This window comes from Camellia sinensis, chromosome 6 (genome assembly GCF_055761805.1).
Source record: "Camellia sinensis isolate YWXY chromosome 6, ASM5576180v1, whole genome shotgun sequence".
Classification (NCBI taxonomy): Eukaryota; Viridiplantae; Streptophyta; class Magnoliopsida; order Ericales; family Theaceae; genus Camellia; species Camellia sinensis.
The window spans coordinates 25,258,685-25,285,659 of NC_138966.1; the positions used below are offsets into that span (position 1 = coordinate 25,258,685).

The following is a 26,975-nucleotide window of genomic DNA, read 5'->3' on the forward strand; positions in this document are numbered from 1 at the left end:
CAGCCTTCAACAGCCAAGAAATGTACCCTTTTTTGCAGCAGAGAAAAGATAAGAAGACGAGAGAGGCCTGTTTTGGTTAGAGGGTTAAAAGTTATTTTTTTGACTTTTTATCTATTTTAGGTCATATTATCTCTTTATTTTTTTACACGTTTTACAAAAAAAAACTTTTAAAAAGTTAAAAAATTAACCTTTAACCAACTTCCCAAAACAACCCAGAATTGCAAGAGAGCCCAAAACGACCAGCTTGCCTTTCTACATAGAGATGAGATCCTCCCTTTTCAAAAATGCAAGCCCTAGTGATGAGAAGAGAACCCGTTGGTGAAAAAGAGCACAACCACTGACGAACAAGGAGCAACATAGCGAAGGTATTCTTCAACCATGGAAGAGACATGCAAGAGATGAGTGATTGTTCTTCTCCTCCCCTTTTTGATTTCAGTAAATCGCAAACCCTTGTAAATCCCATTTTTCTCACTTTAAAATTCAGAATCATGAATCGCAGGGACTCGTAATATTGACGATTCGACCCGATTCTAATGATTCAAAATTTGAATTGTGCAATTCCAAGAAATTTGTGATTCACAGGCATGATTCGTATTGTGTACCCTTAAACTCATATCGTATCGTTTGAATCGTACTATACTAACAACCATGATTATACAATCTTTAAGATATTACAATAACACAACCCTAGTTGCAAGTGGTTATGCAGGTTCAAAGAAAATAAAAGATTCTAGATTGACTCTACTACAAATCTGGACTAGAGTATGCCGTTTGGCCTTGGGTGTGGTGTATCACGGGTCTAGTTTTGATGACCAAAATTGTTTATTTTGCAAAGTTTTCGTTTATCGCGTTTGTGAGTAAAAAAAAAGATAGTATATTTTTAAAATACATTTACTGTATATATATATATATTGTGAGACAAATGTGATAAATTGAATACTCTACAAGTATCGAATCGACCTAATTTTTTGTGTATAAAATCTACTAAGTACCTTGTAAAATGAACAATTTAAATTATTAAAACAAGACTTGTTGAAGGGGAAGGCCAACCCCGAAGTGCTAGGGGTTCAGCCCTTGCCCTGGCTCATGCCAAAGCGCAACCGAGCTCATAGCCCTTTGCCCACTCCGAAGTGCGGCCGAGCTATGGGTTCGCCCCTAAGCCCCCACCCACTCTGAAGTGCGGCCCATCACTTGAAGGGCAGCCCAATGCCACAAAGACAAAAAGCACATCCTTGCAAGGGCGGTGGTCTTCCCCTACTCTGCTATCTGCTCAGAACGTGGAGACATGGAGGGATAGAAGAAACATAGCACACACATGACAAACCTACATATCTTCATGTCAAGCAAACTCGTTGTTCTTCTCTAATGAGGAGCAATCTGTTAAACCATAAGAGAAAAAGATGGAAGAGAAAGACGGACTTGGGGAGCAAGTTCCCTCTATATAAGGTAACCTTACCTTCTTTTACAATGATCCCAAATTTTACACTCTAGAACGGTTACCCTCACTCTCTACACTCGATCTCTTCATCTTCTCTCTGAGTTCCTGACTTTACCATTGGAGGGATTTTCCGACCTAACCCCAGGCAACCTTACCGTTTGTTATTTGTGCACACTTTTGTTTCAGATTGCCTTGCTCGGCCACAAAGCTCTACCCTTCTCTATAGTGCAAAAATCACCCCCGCACACCTGTAATGAATCTCACAGGTCTAAACAATATTCTCTAGTTCAGATTTGGAATGGGAGGAAAGCCTAGCCAGCCCAAAATGGTACACATGAAAGATTCAAGCACAGAAATGAGAATGCGAAGAGACAACACCTCACATTAACTGACACCTACTATGGGTGTCTGAGATTTTTACTAGACTAGATGAATGAGAAAAACAAATAAAAAAAAGTCCATGGTCTTTAGTAAACAATTTTTGGATTTTTACATTTTTACTTTTTTTTTTTTTTGACATAGAAGGTCTACATAAATAAATAATAAAAAATTAACACAAATTTAAGGAAAAATAACTAAAACAAAATCGCTGGAAGCCAAACCAGACACCAACAAGCCCAAAGACCAACTAATAAAAAAATGGAATGTCAATCAAAATCATGAAAATGGAATATTTTATATTATACAATCTTTAAGCTATTACAATAACACAACCCTAGTTGCAAGTGACTAAGCTCCAAGAAAATTAAAGGTTTTAGATTGCCTCTTATACAGATCTAGACGGGAGTATGTTGTTTGGCCCTGGGTGCATGACGGGTCTCATTTTGATACCCAAAAAGGTTATTTTGTGGATTCTTTCATGCATATCACAGATACCAAAAAATCAGGTCGATATAAATTTGTCGCGTTTGTTACTAAAACATACGGGTCTGAAGAACATCATCCAAAAAGCCCAGCCCAAAATGGTACCCATGAAAGATTCAAGCACAGAAATGAGAATATCAAGAGACAACACCTCACATTAAAACCAAAAAGAGAGGAATAAAAAAAGGAAAACCTTTTTCTTGGAGACTTTCTCAGGAAAGTGATTAAAATTGTCATGAGATACACTAGACGAGACAACGAGAGGCGTAATGGGATTCAAGGCATCTTCGTCCTTCACTTGAGGTTTTGTCTCGATCTCTGTCTCAGCTCAACCAGCATTCTGAAGAGCTATTGCAGTTCTCCTTCTTGTAATAGCCCATCTGACCTGCACTTGATTACGAGATTCAGATTCAGACTCGTCGTTTGGATTTTGACCCAATTGATTACGGGATTGAGACTCGGACTCGTCGATTAGATTTTGAAGCAATTGATTACTAGAGTCGTAGAGGTGGATCGGATTCGTAATATTGACGATTCGACTTGATTCTAATGATACAAAATTTGAATTGTGCAATTCCAAGAAGTTTGAGATTCACAGGCGTGATTTGTGTTGTGTACCCTTAAATTCATATCGCATCGTTCGAATCGTACTATACTAACAACCATGATTATACAATCTTTAAGATATTACAATAACACAACCCTAGTCGCAAGTGATTACCCAGGTTCCAAGAAAATAAAAGATTCTAGATTGCCTCTGCTACAAATTTGGACTAGTGTATGTTGCTTGGCCCTGGGTGTATCACGGGTCACGTTTTGATGACCAAAATTGTTTATTTTGTAGAGTTTTCGTTTCTCACGTTTGTGAGTAAAACAAAAGATAGTATACTTTTAAAATACATTTACTGTATATATATATATTTTTTTTGAGACAAATGTAATAAATTGAATACTCTACGAGTATCGAATCGACCTATTTTTTTGTGTACAAAATCTACTAAGTACCTTGTAAAATGAACAATTTAAATTATTAAAACAAGGCTTGTTGAAGGGGAAGGCCCACCCCGAAATGGGTCTAGCTAGGGGTTTGGCCCTTGCCCTGGCTCATGCCAAAGTGCATCCAAGCTCACAGCCCTTCGCCCACTCCGAAGTGCGGCCGAGCTATAGGTTCACACCTAAGGCCCCACCCACTCTGAAGTGCGGCCCATCGCTTGGAGGGCAGCCCAATGCCACAAAGACAAAAAGGGCATCCTTGCAAGGGCGGTGGTCTGTCCCTACACTGCTATCCGCTTGAAACGTGGAGAAGTGGAGGGACAGAAGAAACATAGCACACACACGACAAACCTACATATCTAGATGTCAAGCAAACTCGTTCTTCTTCTCTAATGAGGAGCAATCTATTAAACCATAAGAGAGAGAGATGGCAAAGAGAGACGAACTTGGAGAGCAAGTCAACTCCCTCTATATAAGGTAACCTTACCTCCTTTTACAAAGATCCCAAATTTTACACTCTAGAGCAGTTACCCTCTCTCTCTACACTCATTCTCTTGATCTTCTGTCTGAGTTCCTGACTTTACCATTGGAGAGATTTTCCAACCTAACCCCAGTCAGGCAACCTTACCATTTGTTATTTGTGCACACTTCTGTTTTAGATTGCCTTGCTTGGCCACGAAGCTCTACCCTTCTCTATAGTGCAAAAATCACCCCTGCACACCTGTAATTTATCTCACGGGTCTAAACAACATTCTCTAGTTTAGATTTGGAACAGGAGGAAAGCCTAGCCCAAAATGGTACACATGAAAGATTCAAGCACAGAAATGAGAATATGAAGAGACAACACCTCACATTAACTGACACCTAATATGGGTGTTTGAGATTTTTACTCGACCAGACGAATGAGAAAAGTAAATAAAAAAAGTCTATGGTCTTTAGTAAACAATTTTTTGGATTTTTACATTTTTTTTTTTTTACATAGATGGGCTAAATTAATAAATAATAAAAAATGAACACAAATTTAAGGGAAAATAACTAAAACAAAATCGCCGGAAGCCAAACCAAACACCAAGCCCATAGACAAACTAATAAAAAAAATGGCATGTCAATCAAAGCCATGAAAATGGAATATTTTATATTATACAATCTTTAAGCTATTACAATAACACAACCCTAGTTGCAAGTGACTAAGGCTCCAAGAAAATTAAAGGTTTTAGATTGCCTCTTATACAGATCTTGATGGGAGTAAGTTGTTTGGCCCTGGGTGTATGACGGGTCTCATTTTGATACCCAAAAGTTTATTTTGTGGATTCTTTCGTGCACATCACAGATACAAAAAAATTAGGTCGATATTAATTTATTGTGTTTGTTACTAAAACAAAAGGGTCTGAACAACATCATCCGAAAAGCCCAGCCCAAAATGGTACCCTACCCGTGAAAGAATCAAGCACAGAAATAAGAATATCAAGAGACAACACCTCACATTAAAACCAAAAAGAGAGGAATAAAAAAAGGAAAACCTTTTTCTTGGAGACTTTCTCAGGAAAGTGATTGAAATTATCATGAGATACACTAGGGGAGAGAACGAGAGGCGTAATGGGATTCGAGGCGTCTTCGTCCTTCATTAGAGGTTTTGTCTCCGTCTCAGCTCGACCAGCATTCTGAAGAGCTATTTTAGTTCTCCTTCTTGTAATAGCCCATCTAACCTGCACTTGATTACGAGATTCAGAATTGGACTCGTCGTTTGGATTTTGACCCAATTGATTACGGGATTGAGACTCGGACTCGTCGATTGGATTTTGAAGCAATTGATTACTAGAGTCGGAGAGATCACTATGCATGGTTATCATTTTTTAAAAATACTTTTCAGAAAATTTTATTTTCTTATTTTTCGTGTTTTTTTTTTGTTTGTACTGAATTTTTTTAATATTTTGAGCAAATTTTTTAATTTTTAGACATACTTAACATAAATATATCTAAAAAGTAAAAAAAATTTGAAAAAAACCATTTAAAAATTTACTAAATACCAAAAATACAAAAAAATATGAGAATTCAGTATATTTTTTTATATTTTTATGTATTTATTAATTTTTTAAAATATTTTTTCACATTTTTTTTAGTTTTTAGATACATCTAAGTAAGATGCATCTAAAAACGTAAAAAAAATATTTAAAATTTTAAAAATATTCACTAAAAATAAAAAAATACGAAAATCAAAAAATTTAATTTTCAAAAACCTTAATTTAAAAAATCCAAACCAAACACACTGATTGGAATTTGAAGAGTGAGTAAGATATTAGCAGCCTCTAACCCTAAACACTCATCGTCAAACAACGCGGGCATAGGGCTGCGTATATGGATGCTGCTGCCACTTGGGCTCTGTTTTATTGGTCTATTCTATACACAACTCAGAGTCGCAAGAGAATGGCACATTTTTAGAAGACATAGACTAGATTTTAAATAAATTATTAAATTTTTTATTAAACTTAATATGGGTGTGAAATTTATATATATGTGATGTGATTTGTGTGGATCTTATACTTATATAGAAAATTTAATATTACAGATCTTAAATAATTTTGACATGGACAGGCCCACGAGGCATACAGTCCACGGCAAACCACCCCGAACCCATTGATTTGGACCCATAGCATAACTTGGTTGGCAAAGCCCAGGACAGCTGGAGGCCACCTGGACGTGGAGGGCCAAGGGCATTCGGACACATGACAGATGAGACACAGGCCACATCAGTATACAAAGATCTGCAGAGTTATTGCCACAACACATCACCATTAATGCAGCCCATCACAGCATTTATTACGACAACACCTCCCCGTCGGAACAGAGCCCCCTCACCCTGAACAAGGTAAGCTACGGCACAGGCTTTCGGCGGAAAGGGGGCACGTCACAAGGGACAGTGAAATGATTACCAAAGGATATAAGCAACAAGAGAAGCACAAGAAAAAGGTTAAGCTTTTTATCTCTCCATCTTTTTCCCTACATTGTCCTGTTTTTCTCTACTAATTCTCTCGCCGGAGGGTTCACTGGGGGACTGCCCCGTTCCCCTTTGGACTTGCTTGCAGGTCATTTGACGGAATCACCACCCGAAGCCGGAACCTGAAGAACCTGGGCCAGCCTGACCCATCCACCCGGGACGGACTGTATCATCAGTTGGCGCCGTCTGTGGGAACCTGGTGGTTTATTCGCGCGCTAGTTGTGTTCGCTATCGCCGGAACCCTCCTTTCTCACTATCATCTTTTTCCTCTCACCCGTCCAGGTGTATGGTCACGACTAGGTCCATGGCCTCCCACCATAATGCCACCGATCATCAAACAGACCCTTCCCATCCAAACAACCCACCACAGTACATCATCGAGCTTACCAACAGTATTAACCGCATGGCCGAGCAAAACCAGGCCCTGATCAATGCTCTGCTCCAAAGAAACCTCCCTGCTCCACCCCCAGACATTCCACCCAACCAAGAAAGAACCCCGAACCACACGGCTTCACCACCCCCTCCCCGCAACCCAGAAGGTCTACGACCCCCTCCTCCTCCACATATGGGCCTACCACCTCCATCTCCACGCCCGCCAGTCGTGCCACTACCCCCTGAGAAGGAAGCCAGCAGTGTCCAGCCCCCATTTACCGACCATGGAGACAACATTCCCCTCTGGGACGCGGAACTCCGAGCTATGAAACTCCAACTACAAGGGGTCATCTAGAACATCCAACACAAGCCCTCAACCACCGCCCACTCGCCTTTTGTTGCCTCCATCTGCGACAAACCGTTGCCCGCCAAGTTCAAAATGCCTACCATTGACTCATTCGATGGCAAAACAGACCCCGTCGACCATCTGGAAACCTACTGCACCCTCATGATCCTCCATGCTTTCCCTGACGAGATCATGTGTCGAGCCTTTCCAGTGACACTAAAGGAATCAGCTCGATTGTGGTTTAGCCAGTTACCGGCAGACTCCGTCTCCACCTTCCAACACCTCAGTGACTCTTTCCTGAGCCACTTCATCGGGGCCTAGCGTCAGAGACGCCCAGCCACCCAACTCCTCAACATTCGTCAGACCGAGGGGGAGTCGCTCCGCAGCTTCGTCACCCGCTTCAACACCAAGGCCCTTCAAATAGCGGAGAATGACGACAAGGTCATCCTCACCGCCTTCATGGCCGGCCTGCGGTCGTCAGATTTCCTTTTCTCCCTCTCCAAAAACCCTCCAACCACCATGGCAGCCCTCCTATCCAAAGCCCAGAAGTACATGAATGCTGAAGATTCTCTGGCCGCTCGACAAGAACCCACCCTTAAAAATCCGACCCCTAGAGACAAGAGGAAAGACTCCGAACCAAGAACCGCCCAGTATAATAACCAAACACCCCACTATAATGACCGACCCCCCCGTGCCGACCGGACGACTCCGACCAGACCGCCCGGTCGGTTTGAGCGATACACACCTCTCAACTCCCCTATGGAGCACGTCCTCAATCAGATCCAACGGGACTACCCCCTCAAGTGGCCCCTACCTTCACGAAACCCTTCCACTCGAAAAGATCAGTCCAAATACTGCCGCTTCCACCAAGACTATGGTCATACCACCGACGAGTGTATTAACCTCAAAGATCAGATTGAGACCTTCATACGCCAGGGCCGCCTCAGCCGATTCATAGATAACCACCCTCTACAGAGACAAAGAACCGACCTCACCAGGAACAATCACCGACAAACACCACCCCGCAACCAAGGCCCACCTAACCAAGGCCACGATCGCCCACCACCACAGCCTCGGCCTCCTGGTAATCCCCCTCTACCAGTCGGAGAAATCCGAGTTATCTCAGGCGGCCTTGCTTGCGGGGGACCATCCCGCTCGGCTCAGAAGGCAGAACTCAGAAAAATCAGGCAGGGCTCAGACAAAGCGGTGGCGACGGTGGACCGACCTCCCAAACAGTCAAAACAATGGATCGAACCCATCACCTTCACCGACACCGACTGTGCAGGAGTCCGTTACCCACATGATGACCCCCTTGTCATTTCCGCCATCCTCTCCAACTACAAAGTCAGACGAGTCCTCGTAGACAACGGCAGCTCTTCAGACATTATCTTCCTCAATTGCTTCCGCCAGCTCAAGATTGGGGAAGAGAGCTTGTCTCCTCTCCAAACCCCTCTGGTCGGCTTCACCGGCGACCGCATTACCTCCATCGGCTCCATCGATCTACCTATCACCATTGGCGAGCACCCGCGGCAGACCACTAAGTTGCTCACCTTCCTTGTGGTCGACTGCCCCTCTGCTTACAACATCATCCTCGGCTGCACAGCCCTCAACGCCTTCCAAGCCATCACATCTACATATCATCTTGCCATCAAATTTCCTACCGATCTCGGTGTCGGCACTGTCAAAGGAGAGCAGACCGTGGCCAGGGAGTGTTATGTCGCCTCACTCAAGGAAGTCAAGCTAAAAGAGGCCATGATCATCGAAGGGGTTGACGTCCGAGATGAGGACGAGCTGGTCAGAGGTGAACCTGTAGAGGAACTTATTGAAGTTAACATTGATCCCACCAACCCAATCAGAACCGCCAAGATTGGCAGCCAATTACCTGCCCAAGCCAAGGCCGACCTTACTGCTCTCCTGACCGAGCACATAGATGTATTCGCCTGGACCCATTCTGACATGCCAAGCATCGACCCCTCCTTCATAACCCATCGCCTCAGCATCAAACCCCACTTTCAACCCCACCGCCAGAAGCAGCGCATTTTCCATCCGGAGCGCAACACCCTTATAGTCGCCGAAGTTGACAAACTCCTCGAGGCCCAATTCATCAAAAATGTGGACTATCCTAGGTGGTTGTCCAATGTGGTCCTCGTCCGCAAACACAATGGCAAATGGCGGCTCTGTGTCGACTACTCTGACCTGAACCGAGCTTGCCCCAAAGACAGCTACCCCCTTCCCCGCATAGATCTGCTGGTCGACGCCACGGCCGGTCATTAAATGCTCAGCTTCATGGATGCCTTCTCAGGGTACAACCAAATCCTAATGCACACATCTGACCAGGAGCACACATCCTTTATTACCGACCGAGGTACCTACCACTACTATGTAATGCCGTTCGGATTGAAGAATGCTGGGGCCACTTATCAGCGGCTGGTTAACGCCGTCTTCCATCACCAAATAGGTCAGAATATGGAAGTCTACGTCGACGATATGCTAGTCAAAAGCAAATACTCCTCCGATCACCTTACTGATTTACGTGAGACCTTTGCCACCTTGCGCAAGTACCAGATGAAGCTCAACCCAGAAAAGTGCGCCTTTGGCGTAGGGTCTGGCAAATTTTTGGGCTTTATGGTCAGTCAGCGCGGTATCGAAGCTAACCCTGAGAAGATCAAGGCTTTGGTTGAGATGCAGTCGCCTAGGACGGTCAAAGAGGTTCAGAGACTCACCGGCCGAGTGGCGGCCCTCAACCGCTTTATCTCCCGTGCGACAGATAAGTGCTTGCCCTTCTTCAAAGTTCTTCGGCAGACTTTTGAATGGACAGCTGAATCCGAGGAGGCCTTTCAACAGTTAAAGCAATGTATGGCCAACCCCCCCTTCTCTCCCAAGCAATCACAAGCGAACCCCTCTTTCTCTACCTAGCAGTATCAGGAACCGTAGTCAGTACAGCTCTCCTCCGAGAAGATGGCTCAATCCAACGACCGGTCTATTACATTAGCCGAGCTGTCAGGGGCGCGGAGCAGAAATACCCCTTGCTGGAAAAACTGTCCCTGGCTTTGGTCATTGCCTCTAGACGACTCCGCCCATACTTCCAAGCCCACTCCATAGTGGTCCTCACCGACCAGCAGCTGAAGAAAGTCATGCAGCAACCAGAACTCTCAGGTAGACTGGTGCAGTGGTCCGTAGAACTCAGCCAGTTCGACATCTCTTACCACCCTCGGATAGCAATTAAGGGACAGGCTGTAGCTGACTTCATCATGGAGTTCACCAAGCCGACCCCGACCACAACACCTCCGCCCCTACCAACTCCAACAGAGCCAGAAGATCCTCATTCTTGGACTCTTAATGTCGACGGGTCGTCCCGAAGAGAAGGAAGCGGTGCCGGTCTCATCCTCACCTCTCCTGAGGGCAGCTACTTCAAATGTGCACTCCGTTTCTTGTTTGAAGCAAGCAACAATGAAGCCGAGTACGAGGCATTAATTGCAGGACTCCACCTCGCCAAGGACATAGGGGTCAGCCACCTCCGAGTATTCAGCGACTCCCAACTCGTCGTCGGTCAGATGACGGGGGACTTTGATGCCAAGGACGACACGATGCGAGCTTACAGAGACCTGGCACTCCCCCTTGCTCGCCTCTTCAATACCTTCCACATCAGGCATATTCCTCGGGCAGAAAACTCCAAAGCAGATGAGATGGCTCAGTTGGCTTCTGCTGACCATCCTACTCTCAGCCATGATGTCCGCGTTGAATATCTACACCACCCGGCCGTTTCACCCGATCTACAAGCTGTACAATATATTCAAAATGAACCTATCCCTTGGGCATCCGACATCCTCCTATTCTTGACCACAGGAGCACTCCCAGATGACCAGCAACAGGCTTCCAAAGTCCGATCCCGAGCGTCCAATTACGTCATTGTCGATGATATATTGTACAAACGTGGCTTCTCCCGGCCATATCTACGGTGCCTCAATCCAGCGCATGCAACTTACGTAATGCAGGAGATCCATGAGGGGATTTGTGGTAATCACTCAGGAGGCAGGTCCCTTGCCCAGAAGATACTCCGTACTGGGTACTTTTGGCCAACTCTCAATCAGGATGCGACCGACTTCGTGCTCAAATGCGATAAATGTCAACGCTTCGCCAACATCCCTCATGCTCCTCCTACAGAGTTAATCACACTCTGCAGCCCTTATCCATTTGCCAAGTGGGGAATCGACCTGGTTGGTCCGCTTCCCACCGGTCGAGGTCAGACCAAGTTCACGATCGTTGCCATTGATTACTTCACCAAGTGGGTCAAGGTTGAACCCCTTGCCACAATCACCGAGCGGAACACCACCAGGTTTATCTGGCAATCGATCATTTGCCGATTTGGCATCCCTCAAGCCATCATCTCTGACAATGGCAAACAGTTCGATAACGCGAAGTACAGAAAATTTTGTGCAGATCTCCAGATTCAACCGTGCTTCTCCTCCCCCGGTCACCCCCAAGCAAACGGCTAAGTTGAGGTCACCAACCATTCACTTCTGAAAATCATCAAAACCAAGCTCGAAGCTGCTAAAGGCCTTTGGGCTGAAGAACTACCAAATGTACTCTGGGCTTACCGAACCACTGCTCGCACTCCCACTGGTGAAACCCCTTTGCTCTTAACATATGGCGCTGAGGCGGTTATTCCGGTAGAAGTCGGTTTGCCCACTCCCAGGATTTTACATCCTGATCTGGCCGCAGCCGAAGAACTCCACCGCACAGACTTGGACCTCGTCGAAGAGCTCAGAGAGACCGCTGCTGTCAGATTGGCTTCGTACCAGCAGAAAATGAGAACACACTACAACCGCCGAGTTCGACCACGAGAGTTCTCCGTAGGGGACCTTGTCTTACGAAAAGTGACTCTTGCCACAAAGAATCCAACCGAGGGCAAACTGGCAGCCAAATGGGAGGGGCCCTACGTTGTGAAAGCCCGACCACGACCAGGCACTTACCGACTTCAAGACATGGAAGGCCGAAACCTGCCCCACCCCTGGAATGCAGAACATTTGAAGCGTTACTACCAATAAGTGCATACTTTTGTATTGTCAACATCGTTGTATTCCCCTTTCTATACATAATGTAAATTCCGACTGGTGACCTCGGTTTTCATAATTCAACTGTCTCTATGTGGCCCCAATAACTTTTCCACTTGCAGCACTTCAAAAGCCTCGGCCAGACCGAGCATTTCAAAAGCCTCAGCCAGACGGAGCACTTCAAAAGCCTCGGCCAGACCGAGCACTTCAAAAGCCTCAGCCAGACTGAGCACCCCAAAAGCCTCAGCCAGACTGAGCACTTCAAAAGCCTCGGCCAGACGGAGCACTTCAAAAGCCTCAGCCAGACGGAGCACTTCAAAAGCCTCGGCCAGACCGACCACTTCAAAAGCCTCAGCCAAACTGAGCACTTCAAAAGCCTCAGCCAGACTGAGCACTTCAAAAGCCTCAGCCAGACTGAGCACTTCAAAAGCCTCGGCCAGACCGAGCACTTCAAAAGCCTCAGCCAGACTGAGCACTTCAAAAGCCTTGGCCAGACCGAGCACTTCAAAAGCCTCAGCCAGACTGAGCACTTCAAAAGCCTCGGCCAGACCGAGCACTTCAAAAGCCTCGGCCAGACCGAGCATTTCAAAAGCCTCAACCAGACGGAGCACTTCAAAAGCCTCGGCCATACCGAGCACTTCAAAAGCCTCAGCTAGATTGAGCACTTCAAAAGCCTCGGCCAGACCGAGCACTTCAAAAGCCTCGGCCAGACCGAGCACTTCGAAAGCCTCAGCCAGACTGAGCACTTCAAAAGCCTCGGCCAGACCGAGCACTTCCAAAGCCTCAGCCAGACGGAGCACTTCAAAAGCCTCGGCCAGACCGAGCACTTCAAAAGCCTCAGCCAGACTGAGCACTTCAAAAGTCTCGGCCAGACCGAGCACTTCAAAAGCCTCGGCCAGACCGAGCACTTCGAAAGCCTCAGCCACACTGAGCACTTCAAAAGCCTCGGCCAGACCGAGCACTTCAAAAGCCTCAGCTAGACGGAGCACTTCAAAAGCCTCGGCCAGACCGAGCACTTCAAAAGCCTCGGCCAGACCGAGCACTTCAAAAGCCTCGGCCAGACCGAGCACTTCAAAAGCTAGCAGAACCACATTTTCAACACTTAGTCACATTATGAAGTTTCTTCACAGTTCCAGGACCACGTTTTTTCCCTAGTTAAATTCCTCACGTACTCTGACGTATTTCATTCACTAATCAGATTATTCGCCAACTATTTAGTTACAATTTGCAACCTGCCTCTTACTCCAATTTTTGAATTATCCTTTCAATTTTCATACAACTCCAATCGCACTCCGCAGGGAGGAACTTATAACTTTCATTTTACACGATATTTTTATTGACCCAATCTTTACGACCAGTTTTTATCATAACACTTCATTCATTCTGGCAACATAAGCAAAATAAATAAAAATTCAACTGGCAACATAAGCCAAATAATCTTTGTACACAAATTCATTACAAGTAAACTCTTCATACGTTCATTCATTCATTCACTCCTTTACAATGTGTTCACAAGTTCAAAAAAAAAAAAACATAGCGCACGCCTAGCTTTCCTTCCCCTTGGATATTCCTCCTCGCTAGATGCCAGATCCTCTTCTTCAATACCTTCGTCCAGGGAGGTCTGGGCCACATCATCTTCCCCTATCGTCACACTACTAAGGTCCAAGTGTGGGAACAGCTCTTCAGCTCTGCGCTTGAACATTTTCTAACCGTTGTCCCAGAACTCGACCATTTCGTGCTTATAGAAATCTGACTGCTGGAAGCTTTCAATCACCTCTGTCTCTGTCCTACCTCCAGCAGTCTTCCTTGATGGGCCCACCCCCCCGACTCTTGACCAGCTAGACTCCTGGCGATAGCGGCGTCCACCACCATCTGAAATTCGGAGGACCCCTTATATTGCTCCACTGCTGCGACGCACAGATCAGGGTAGGCCGCCTTTTCAGACGCCGCCTTCGCCCTCTCCTCGTCCAGCTCTCTTTGCAGGGCCCCCCTTTCAGCCGCCGCCGTCGCCCTCTCCTCCTCCACCCCCTTCTTCAGACTCTCCAGCTCTGCCACCGCCTTCGCCTTCTCTATCTCCCACGCCCTCAGAAGCCTCCCCTTCTCCTCCTCTACTCTGGCGCGCTCCTCCCCCAACTCCTTTAACAAATCTCCAATTCTGGAATCCGCTTCATCCTTTTGCCTGACCAGCTCTTCATTCCTGGTCATGGCCTCTTCATGCCGCTCGACTGCCACGGCGCAGGCCCTCTCAGACTCTTCCAACTTTTTCTGTTCACCAGCCAGTTGGAACTCGAGCGACACGACCTTACGGCGTGTGTCCTCGAGCTCCAACTTGACTGCTGGCAGATCGGCATGGGCAGTCTTCCAGTCGGCATTGTCCTTCCTCAATTTGGCCAACTAGACCCTGGCCTCCTCAGCCTTCAACTTGGCAGCCCCTGCCTTCCTAAGGAGGGCCCCTGCCAAGGTAGTTACCTCCATTTGGGCGGAGCATAACCCCCTCAGCAGGTCGGCCTCGTTATACCCTGATGCCGTGCGCAGAGTCGACTCCTCCACAATCTTCACTAGGCGGTGTGCCCACGCCCTGGCTGGGCCTTCTTCTCCCTCCAACCTTCCAGCTACCGCGCGCATGATAGATCACCGTAGCCAGACGAACCCCTCCTTCCTGGGGGTCAGGCCTCTTCTGGACCTGTTCCATTCCGCTCGGCACTGCCTCAGTCGACCTAGCCTCTACTTGCACTGATGGAGCAATCTCCACAACCTCCACCGTTGGGATGATCTCCACCACCTCTGGGGCGTCCTTGACCACGGGGACCTCCACCTCAGTTGGGGCCGCCTTAGCCCTCTTGGCCCCAGACGCATCTGCTGCTTCCTCTGGGGCACTCCTCTTCTTCTTCTTCTTTTTTAGAGCCACCACCTCCTTTCTAGCCTTTTCCTTTACAGGGTCTACAGGCGGCGACCGTGGCTCAAAACTGCTTAAGTCTTTTTCACCCACCGGCCTTGAGCGCGGTCGAATTCTCTCCCGCGCTATCGGTTGAGGCGGACGGTCCCTCTGCACCTCCGTGAACTTCGCGGCCTTGGCCAAAATGGCCCGATCCTCTATCTCCTGAGCTTTTCTCCTCGCCTCCAATTCCGCCCGGCCGAGGTCTCCGCCTTTCGGCTGCGGTCCCAGCCCCGCCTCAAACAGTGCAGACGGTTGGACAAGCTCGTCCCATCTGGCCTTCTCTCTCTCTCTCCACTCCTTCACCCGCTTCACTCTTTCTTCCGCCATCGCCCCCAGTCTCGACTCCATCGACCTGGTTGGCACCTTCCAGATGGTGCGCACCCCCATCCCCCCATTAACAGTCACGTAGAACCACCGTGGCCGCCACCCCTTAATCGACGTGGGCAGCCCCGCCACCAATCCCCTCCCCATCACCGTCTGTAAGGTGACCCAAGTTTCTTGCTACCCCGACGCCTTGTAACACGAAAAAAACTCGTCTACCGTCATGGCCTCCCCCCATTCGCCTTAGGCCACGCACTCGCACAGGCCAACAGAATCTTCCAGGCATTGGGTATCAATTGCCCCGGCGCTACCTCCAGGCGATTCAGCACGTCAACCACCACTTGAGGCAGTGGCAACCTCAGCCCCCCTTTTAGCGCCTCCTCGTACAGGGAAAACTCCCCTGGCCTCGCAGTAGACGGCCTCTCCCCTGATGTTGGCAGCAGTAACTCTACCTCCGCCGGAATCTGGAACCGCTCCCTAATCACCTCCAAATCCGCCACCGTGAGTGTGGATTTGTCCGCCTTAGTGTGCCACTGCTCTTGCTCCACCTGGCTTAGTGGCTTTGGGGCCAATATCAGGGCCGACGCCTGCGATTCTCCCACCGTCTCACCCACCCCTGCCCCCACCATCCGTGCCTCCGTCCTGTATTGCGCTGCTAACTCCTCCCCATCATCATCCCCCAGCGGATCCACTCTCACATTGGCTACTTCTTCCTGTGCCATCTCTAGGGTTTGCTTACAAATCACTTCTGACGCAGGCGCAAGGAAGTTGAGAGAATGCTACACAGGTATGTCGTATGCAGTGAAGGAATTAACACTTGGATATTTTGGGTTTTTGCACACAGGTAGTTGAAACGCATTATACCAACAACCCACGGTTTACCCGTATTCCATGAATCCGCATTAATTTTCGCCCGTTTCAAAACCTTTCAAATCAACCGCCAAAGCCGCCTTTTCAAAACCCCACTCGTGACCTATCGTTTCATTTCTAGTCCAACGCTTCACTTCCCCCACGATATTACCACTTGTATGGCCACGATGCATTGTCCCCTCCCCTTCCCATGTCCTTTCCATTTCAAATCATCACATGGCCCCACCCTACCCCCTCTCTTTTCGAGCCCCGCGCCGTCCTGGTCGGCAAGCCCCACGGCCGACCCCTCTCACTCGGCTACCCTCGCGGTCGGCACGCCTCTCGGTCGACCCCTCTCACTCGGCCACCCTCGCGGTCGGCACGCCTCTCGGTCGACCCCTCTCACTCGGCCACCCTCGCGGTCGGCACGCCTCTCGGCTGACGCCTCCCGCTCGACCACCCTCACGGTCAGCTTCTCCCGATTCAATCACCCTGGCGATCGGCACGGCTTCCCGTAGACCTCTCCACTCGGTTCGAACTTCTCTTCCTTATTACTATTCCCTTCGTTGGACTAAAGCTGCACTCGAAAATGGGGGACTACTGACATGGACAGGCCCACGAGGCATACAGCCCACGGCAAACCACCCCGAACCCATCGCTTTGGACCCATAGCATAACTTGGTTGGCAAAGCCCAGGATAGCTGGAGGCCACCTGGACGTGGAGGGCCAAGGGCATTCGGACACATGACAGATGAGACACAAGCCACATCAGCAGACAAAGATCTGCAGAGTTATTGCCACAACACATCACCATTAATGCAACCCATCACAGCATTTATTACGACAACACCTCCCCGTCGGAACAGAGCCCCCTCACCCTGAACAAGGTAAGCTACGGCACAGGCTTTCGGCGGAAAGGGGGCACGTCACAAGGGACAGTGAAATGATTACCAAAGGATATAAGCAACAAGAGAAGCACAAGAAAAAGGTTAAGCTTTTTATCTCTCCATCTTTTTCCCTACATTGTCCTTTTTTTCTCTACTAATTCTCTTGCCGGAGGGTTCACTAGGGGACTGCCCCGTTCCCCTTTGGACTTGCTTGCAGGTCATTTGACGGAATCACCACCCGAAGCCGGAACCTGAAGAACCTGGGCCAGCCTGACCCATCCACCCGGGACGGACTGTATCATCAAATTCTATTTATAATGCATTGGCAACATATGCACGAGCGAAAGTATAAAGATATATCTTTTAACCTTATTAATCAATTTAGTACACAATGTATACTGTTCCATTCCAACCCAAACACATTCATAATCCAATATATATAGGTATATATATATATATATATAATTAAGGGTTGGTTTGGGATGTCCTAAAAAAGTGTACTTTTTGTCTTTTTACAAAAAGATGTGCAGAAAAGTAGAAAGGTGATATGATGAAAAAAAAATAAAAAAATAAAAAGATGGATTAGATAGTAGAGGCCAAACCAAGCCTAAATTTCAGCGACATCCCTCCTTTCCTATATGGATTTCCTTTATTAAGAACTCTCTCTCTCTCTCTCTCTCTCTCTCTCTCTCTCTCTGCGGAGAAACAATGAAACAGAGCACACATAGTAACATGCCCAGCTCTCTCCCCTCTCATTTTGAAGATGAGGAGTTATCAGTCGTTGATGCTATACTCAGTCTTCAAATTCTAGTGGACTGCTCCGAGTCTCGTAATCAATTGCTTCAAAATGAGACTTGAGTATCCTATTCATATGGTTCAACATACAATCAACAAGTCCGAGTCTAAGTTCAGATGGGCTTTTAAAAGGAGGAGAACTGCAATCAATTTGGACCCATTGCTGCCGTTGCCGCCAAACATAGTTTGTCACTGAGTCCTAAATTAAATAAATTATATGCAACTTATTAATGTTATAATATCTAAGAGAGAGAGAGAGAGAGCAAGAGAGAAATATGTATTATATTAAGGTCTCATTTGTTAATTATATATTTTAGTCAAAAAGTCAAAAAGTCACTCTAACTTGTCACATCACTCTCTTTACTTTTCTGCACATCTTTTTGTAAAAAATTAAAATGTTCCTAAAATAATCTATTCCCAAGACTTAAATTTTATAATAATGAATACAAGACTCCTTTATATAGGAGGAGAGAAACATAAGAATGGTAATATAATATGGTATGTATGATATATAGAATATATAGTTACTATATTCAACACCTCCCTCAAACTCAAGTAGGGATACCAATAGAGAAACTTAGCATTGTTTGACATGTGGGTTGACTTTTTGACTTTTTAGCTTTTTGGCTATTTTAGCCTGAGACTAAAAAGTCTCGTTTGAGATGAGCTTTTTGACTTTTTTTTGACTTTTGTGAGAGAAAAAAATGAAATGATTATGGTTTAGACGTGACATTTTGCTTATTGGCTTTTTAGCCTATTTTGTCTTTTTGTGATTATTTTAGCCCAAACCATTTATGCTAAATGACGCCTAAAACATGAAATAAAACAAAAATAAAATAAAATAAAAGACAAATAGATTTCAAAGTCCGAATGGGAGTGCAAAGGCATTTTAGATAGATCAGAGGCCAAAGCTAATGTCGAAAGATAGTTTATGATTGTGTCAGACTGTTGTAGGAATTAGCTGGAACTAATGCTGAGACAGTTTAAAGTTATGCCTTACCGTTGCAGGAATTGATCGAAATCAATGTTGGGACAATTTAAGGAGTCATGCCAGACCGTTGTAAGGAAGCAATGGATGTTGAACCAGCAGATGTGGCACACATATAACATATGATGTGATGCTGAATGGTGATGACAATAGATGACATTGTGTGCCAAGAGGTGACTTATGAGAAAGTGCGCCAAGGGAGCGACTTAGGTGGTGCGCTAAGAGGCGGCTTAGATGATGCGCCAGATGTGGCAGCTTGGGTTGTGCACCACAAGGGGCGGCTTGGATTGTGCGCCACAGTGGGTGGAGTGGATTGTGCGTTAGGGGATGGCTTGGGTGGTGCACCACAAGGCACGACTTGAGTTGTGCGCCACAAGGACGACTTAGGTGATTCACATGGTATATCACCATTCTATGTGTATAATACCCCCTCTCCCCTCAAACTTGAATAGGGTTGAAGTTAGAAACCTATATGAGATTGATGCAGAGAAAAAGACAGAATAGAGTGAAATGGAGAGACGATGTTAAAAGAAATAATAATAAGAAAAAGAATATTGGGTACAATTATTATTTTTTATGGTGACGTGGGTTGTGGAAAAAAAAAAGTTGGTGAAAAAGGACAAAAGAAGAACAGAAAAATAAATAAATATGTAAGACTTTGAAAAGGGATGTGAGGTGGAGTGGAGGATAATAATAATAAAAATAAAAAAAGAAGGGAAGATCGCATGGGTGTATGGAACAAAGAGAAAAGTGAGAGAGTAAAAAAAAAAATAACAAGATTTGGGTTTGAAAATAAAGCAAGAGAAAAGAAAAGAAAAATAAAAATTATGCTCTAGAGAGAGCTAAAAGCCGAGGCAACAGTGGAAAAAGCTATATAGACCGACAGCTGACAGAGGAGGTGATGGTGGCCTAGAGTGGAGTCAGCGAAAAAGAAGACAAAGGCCAAAAAGAAATTGGGGATTTAAGGCAATGATTGGAAAGTTTTATCATCGTGAAGAAAATATGACGGTAGATTAGGTTGAGATACCGCCCGTCGATAAGGCAAAGAATACCAAGAGTTTAACCTATAGCTTTAATGCCATGTTACAATATCAGAGAGAGAGAAATCTATATTATATTTAATATTGTAACAATGTATGTATGGCTCCTTTTTATAGAATAAGAGAAACTTAAATATGATAATAAATATAATATGATATATATAATAGATAGAATATATAGTTACTATATTTAACAATCTGCACCAAACACCCACATTGGCCTTGTTTGGTGCACAGACCGGTATACCGCTGAGATCGAAAATCACCTGCAAACCGGCCGAGTCTCGGTACGTACCGGGATGACTCCATTACACAGTTCGATACTTGCCGATTCGGACCTTCAAGCTTCACTTCACTTCAACCTTGAAGCTTCTCCAAAGAAGGTTGGGTAATGAGTTGTAACTTGTGTTGTGTTGTGTTGTGTTGTGCTCTTTTTTGTTGAGTTGTTCTGTTTCTTTGGTTTATACTGATGTGCTCTGTTTTCTTTGTTTTTTTGTGTTTTTGTTTTTTTTAGAGCAGTTCTGCTTTCTTTGTTGAGTAGGGAAAAAAAGACAAGAAAAATAAATGTGATTAAATTAAGGTTAAAAAAAAAAATGTGCTCCAATATATCAAAATTTTGATTAAAATGTGACACATTAAGGCTAAAAGAGTCAAAAAAAAAAAAAAAAAAAAAAAAAAAAAAGCATAACATTGAGTTTTAGAAAGACTGCAAATGATTTTAAAAATTCACGGTGGCAACACCCAATTCCCGATATATACTGGCCGATATTACCAATACTGATACTCCGTGATCGGTACTGTCACGTTATCCGAACAGCGATTTAGAACCATTAGAGACTCTCAATTAAAATAAGGTATAATCACATTTTTAAAGTTGTAACAAACACCCCATTGTCTATTTGATGATAATTTTGTTACTTTCGATGCTTTTGCAGACGAAGAGAAGTGGTTGGATAATATAAACAGATTAACACAGGAAAACGAAGACCTAAGAAAAGTGAGCTTGTAAGTTTGTGATTCTGAATTTTGGTTTGTTTCTTTAATTATTTCCCAAGAAGTCTCTCTGAAATTTGCATTTTCTAGAAAAAAAAAAAAAAAAAAAAATTTCTCACCATTATTTTCTGGGAAATCTAAAAGGAAAAAGCTAAAATATTTTGTTGTGTAAAAAATTCAAACAGGAAATTGAGAAAGTCCAGCGTTACTACAACGAGCTAAAGGCTTTTAATTTGGAGTTGAAAACTAAATTTGAAGAGGTAATTGTTGTCATGTGAAAGGTGTTTTAGAAGAGTTTCTTCATTAATAAACCTAGTTGATTCCAAAATTATTTTTCGTGGGGAATGTTTTGAATTTATTTCTTAAATTCAAGTTATTTGTTGAAGTTATATTTTGAAAACAAAATTTTAATATTATAATAAATTAATTAAAGTCGTGTTTTGAAAGCATTACTTTATTTCAAAACACAACTTTAAGCCTAAAGTTATGAAAATAAATTTATAATTGCTTATATTTGGTAAATATTTTTTAATGGATGCATTCATAACAAAATAAAAAAACAAATAACAATAAAATAAAAAAAACTTAAGAGTGTGGCATTATATTTGGAAATTGCATCTGTGGTGAGTTAGAATTTTTTGTCTTGCTGCTATCAAGAGGACGATCTACTTCACGTCGTATTCCTGCAAACAAAGAACAGGTTCCGGCATGAATCCTCTTTCTTTCATTCGTTTTTCTCACTCACTCTTATTTTATGAATGGATCCTTTATTTATAGGAATTCTTTCTCTTTGCATCATTGTCCTTAGTTTGAACATATCCCATCTCATTAATTTTTCTTCCGTTTGACATCTTCTTTTCTTGTTATCACCTTTTGATGACTCTATATCGGCATACACATACTTTGCTGATATTGGCAACTCCATCTCGGCATATGAATGCTTGGCTAAGGCAAGCTTGTGACACCTTACGATTGGCATTCCTCATGCTGCTTACCAAAGTAATGCCAATTACTATAGGCGTTAATTCCGGTTAACAGTGTTCTATTTTTGAAAAAATAAAAACTTATATTAAAATCTTTTTTATGAGCGGTTTTCAAAAATAATTTTTGGAATTTATTTTCCTGAAAGTAATTCTTTTTTTAAGAATTAATTTCAAGTTGTTTCTTTAATTTTCATAAACTATTTTTGCTTTGTTTTTTATGAGGTGGGGGGCTCATGCTTATTTTTATTTTCACATTTTCCAGTTTATTGCCAAATTTTCACCTTAGTAAACTTTTTTCTTCAATAGTTTGTGTTCATTGTCCCTATTCACAGCTTCCGATTTCAAAAGTAAGATTACTCTCATCATATGCTCAACTTAGAAAGCCTATGTTAGAGATGGACACAAGTTTAAATGTTGACTTGAAATTAAGCAAACCCATACTCCAAATTATTTAATTCCAAAGTGCTCTGAAGATAATCTCTCTCTCTCTCAAGTTTTCTCTCTTAGGGTTTTTTTTCTGAGTGAGCCGCTTGAGAGGGGGAGGGGGGTTCCGGCCTCCCTCCGGCCACCTCCCTCCTCTCTCCCCCCATTTTTCTCTTCTATTTTCTGCAAAATAATCTTTGGGAGCTCTGTCTTCCCAATCTCTCCCTCTTTTTGAGGTGTTTCTTCCCCTTTGGGTGGTTTTTTGAGTTTCCTCCTCCTTCCCTTTCATGCCGGAGCACGACCTGCAGGTTCTAGCCACCGGTTCTACAACCCTTTGCCTTTCCTCGCCGCAGCAGCTACCATTCCCCGCCGCGAACATCCTCCACCAGCTCTGCTAACTACCTCCCTTCCTCCAGATCTGTACCACCCGTCGCCTTCTCTTGCCGCCGAAGCCACCATCTCCACGCCGTGGCCATCCTCTACCAGATCTGTTAGCTTCCATCCTCCAGATCGACGGCTCCGGTTTTGGTCTTTTGAGTTTTTTTATTTTATTTTATTTTTTTAGTTTCTTTGTTTTTTCAGTCTGTTTGTGTATTTTTGGACTCCATGAGTGTGCTCATTGGTAGCTTACTCTCTCTGGGGTGAATGCTTTTGTGGTGTCTCTGACTAGCCCTAGTGTTGATCTCTTATGATCGCTTCTGCTTTGCAGTATGGGTTAGGATCGTGTTTTGATCATGTCTTTGATGCTATTTTAGCTTTACCTGTGTGCTTATTTTCTCATTTTTCCTTTGATTAGTGTAAGCTCTATCTGTTTGGCATGGAGTCTTTTGTAAGTGCCGTTTGGCGTCTTCTTAATGAATTTTACGACGTTCAAAAAAAAAAAAAAAAAAATACTCCAAATTATTCAAGCTGAAAATTAAGATGAGCCTCAAATTCATTACAGGGTCTATCAACAATTGTGTATTGCGAATAAGGCGATCCATGGATCCCAAACAAATGAGAATTTTCAAGACCCATGTGGCCTAATTCCCCACTTGTCATCATCTGGGTCCGAGTCGGGCAAGGTCAACCAAATGGACCCAATTGTTGATCTTGATATCAACATAACTGCAAAGACTTTTGGGATGGGCTCTTCACAACCGTCAGATCCTAGCAAAGCTCCTATTTATATCAAGGCTAAAGTTGCAGGGATGAACTCTACACAGCCGTTGGATCGTAGCATAGCTCTTACAGATGACAAGAAGCTGCTGAAAAGAGGATAAGAATGCTTAGGATGAAAGAGATAAAAAGTTCTTCTGCCTCCGTCAAATCAAACCCTCTAAATAGGTGAAATATTTTAAGTAATGATATTTTGATTTCACTTTAAAGCTCTTACACTTTGATTAATGATTTTTTTGAATTATTTGTAAATCACTTTGTTCCTATGTTTTAATACATTTTAATTATTTAATTTTATAAAAATCTTTAACAATTAAAAGTATTACGAATGATAAATCCATTTGCATTGTAAATCCATTTGTCATAATTATACTGATTGAATAGTTTTCCTAACTCATGTTTGTTACCAAATATAAAGATAAATTACACAAACAGTTCCTATAGTTTGCGGCTTGTGTCACTTTGATTCTTGATTTTTTAATTGTGACACATTTAAACTTGAATTTTGAATCTTGTTCCAAATAAGGACAATAAAAGATGTTTTCTTTATAAACGGTCCATTTTAAGGGCAAAATCGTCATACAACGAATTTTATGTTGGTTAACTTGTATATTGTTTGAAATGTAGTGGTCTTTTTTTAGAAAATATTGTTGGAACTTTCTTGGTTATAAAGTTTTGTTTGCTCTGGTTTTCAGAATCTATTTTTAATTTTTTTTCCAGAAGCCAAAAATTAAATTGGTGAAAAAAAAACTAAAAACACATCGTTTTTATATAATTTTATCTGTGGTGGGTAGAAATAACTATTTCACATTTATTTTTGTCAAACTAGTTTATATTTTATCAAATTGACGACGTTGCCATTGAAATGGAGCAACAATGTCAATAATTGTCCTTATTTAGAATGAGATTCAAAATTCAGAGTTAAATGTATCACAATTGAAAGATCAGGGACCAAAATGAAAAAAAAACCCAAATTATAGAGACTATTAATGTAATTCGTTTAATTAAATATGGTATATGTTGGCTACATAATTTGCATAAGCCAATTACAATTCAACGTGTGGCAAAATAAGGGCAATATGAGAAGACTATTCAAGTCTTTAATCATAATCACACACGTGACAGTCAGCATTGGTTATAATGGATTCGCGTAACATTGGATCAGCAAAGAGATGCAAAGTGATATGACTTCAACAGTTACTCACATTTAAATTTCAAATCATGAGGGAAGCCTAACTGCAGGTATTGGCATAGTGGAGTTAACTATAAGGCAACATGATCAGCGATCATGGAGGAGCGTTTTGACGGTTAGAAGTGCAGTTCAATGGTCATCCTTGAGAAGTATAAATAGCAGAGAAGGCCCCAGAAAAAAGCCCCAGACTCAAATCCATAAAACCTGTTTTATTCCACTTTATTTCTTTTCTAGTTTTACATTTCCTGTTCTTTGTGTTTCTATATTTTAAAATTCCTGCACCGCATTTCGTTCATAGGAGTAGTTTCAAGTAGATTGTTGCTGTAAACCTCTACGAGGCTGAATTGGATCACTGTAAGTCTTTCGATTTACTTAATGAAATACTGCAATTGTTCTTCATTTAATCATTGTCAGTTTATTCCTCCTAAGTAAAGACACCAGTAAAAGTCTTCTTCATTGAGGCTAAAAGAACTAAAACACAATCGCCTGATAATTGGTTGGCAATTAAATTTCTGTAAGGACTGATTGATCATTGCTGGAACGCTCAAAATTATTGTAATAACCTTCGAAAGCCAAAAAGCCAACATATATTTTTAGCACGCCCAGTGGGACTTGAATTAAAATGGCTAGACGTAGGAGACAATGAGAAAATGAACGCTTAGAAGAAGACGTGGAATGAGAGGTAGAAATACCTAATTTAGAGGATAATGGAATAACACATCCTGTGGAAGCATCCATTTTATCAGAACCTATGGTCGAACAGACCAGTACTGCGGAACAAGTACCACATATTCATAATATTGGACGAGGCCAAGGAATTGGACCACCCACTGTTCCATCTACTCAGCCAATGAATCCATGGGGTGGCCTAGTAGATGCCATGGGACAGCAGTTAATGAACATAATGGAAATGTGGGCAACATCCTTTTTGGATCGAATGAATACCTACCAACCAACAAACATAAGACATATGGAGGAAATTTCAAATGTCCCTTAGCAAAGATTGGCTAGAGATAAATAGCCTATGCAAATTAATGGACATTTTAATGGTCAAACTAGTAATCAAAACTATGAAAGACCATCACCTCAGTCTTGGTATGAACCTATTTCGAGGCCTATAGCAAGTCAAAATGCCTCATTACTTAACAGTGAAGCCACGCAAATTGGTGGATCTGGTCCAGTACAAGAAAATGGCATAAGGATGGTTCCAAATCCCATGTTCGAAGCCATACCTGGCAAGAGGGGGTTCACTAACCCTTTATTCGAATTTATACCCGGGGGGTTAGAAGGTTTTCCTACAACTGAAAGAGACACAACACCTGTTCCAGTACCTTTAGCAGGACAGGCTCAAAGGGGTCACCCATACCCCCAACAGCAGCCAGCACCACAGGGACAACAAGTCCCAAATATACCACCCTATGGACCAAGAGGACCCCAGGCACAAGGTTGTCTACCAAATCCTGTGTTTGTTCCTCCAGTTGTGGTTCAATAGGCACAAAATATGGTCCCTAGGGACCAAATTGCTGATATTGTTAGAGAAATGTGTGGACCAATGGCTCGGGGGGTTCAGACTCGTGTGTACAGAAAACCGTACCCAGAATGGGTAGATAGGGTACATGAATACCCAAGAGGTTTCAAGATACCAGATTTTGTCCTTTTTATGGGAATGGAAACCAGTCAACAGTTGAGCATATTGCTAGGTTCGCGGCTCAGTGCAGTGAATTTACCAATAATGACTATATGAAGTTAAAATTATTCTCAAATTCTCTAACTGGGGGAGCATTTGTATGGTATATTAACCTTACACCTGGCTCTATCCAAACTTGGCAACAAATGGAAGAGGTATTTCATGCCCAATTCTGCCAAACAGAGCCAGAGGTTTCCATGGCAGACTTGGCAAGATTGAGTCAAAGGCCTGATGAGAAGGCTACTCAGTTTATTGTTAGATTTAAAAGAGCACGAAATAAATGTAGGATCATCTTACCAGAGCCTGAATTTGTGAGATTGGCTCAAAATGGTTTAGAGTTTAGGCTTCGAAAGAAGTTTGACTCAACTGAGGTTAGAGACTTAGTGGAATTAACCTATAAAGTGTGTAGGTATGAAACATTACTAGAAGAAGAACAAGATCGAAGTAATGCATCGTACAAGACGTATTATAGATATCCTAATTATGAGATTGATACAACAGAGATTGTAGGAAAAGAACCTGTGATCTGTAAGGCATTAATTCATAGAGATATAACAATTGATCAGCAGTTTAAAAAGAAAGACCTTCATAGGAAGTACTCTTTTGACTTAACAAAGGTAGATGGCATTTTTGATTGTTTGCTTGCTGCAAATTTCCTA

The 26,975-nt window shown here is 43.5% G+C and overlaps 1 protein-coding gene across 1 annotated transcript; it reads left to right on the top strand.

The window, feature by feature from the left end:
- The first annotated feature begins 10,142 nt into the window (after positions 1-10,142).
- Positions 10,143-13,317, top strand: LOC145793224 (uncharacterized). Its single transcript, XM_082875990.1, has 2 exons — positions 10,143-10,616; positions 13,261-13,317. The coding sequence occupies exons 1-2, from the start codon at positions 10,143-10,145 to the stop codon at positions 13,315-13,317; spliced, it is 531 nt and encodes a 176-aa protein (XP_082732116.1).
- The last annotated feature ends 13,658 nt before the right edge of the window (positions 13,318-26,975 follow it).

What these genes read in the sequence shown, in the direction of transcription:
- LOC145793224 (XM_082875990.1), top strand. Translation starts at nt 10,143, where the DNA reads ATGCAGCAACCAGAACTCTCAGGTAGACTGGTGCAGTGGTCCGTAGAA. An exon ending in TGCGAGCTTACAGAGACCTG is followed by an intron (nt 10,617 to 13,260) that starts GCACTCCCCCTT and finishes TTCACTAATCAG; the next exon opens with ATTATTCGCCAACTATTTAG.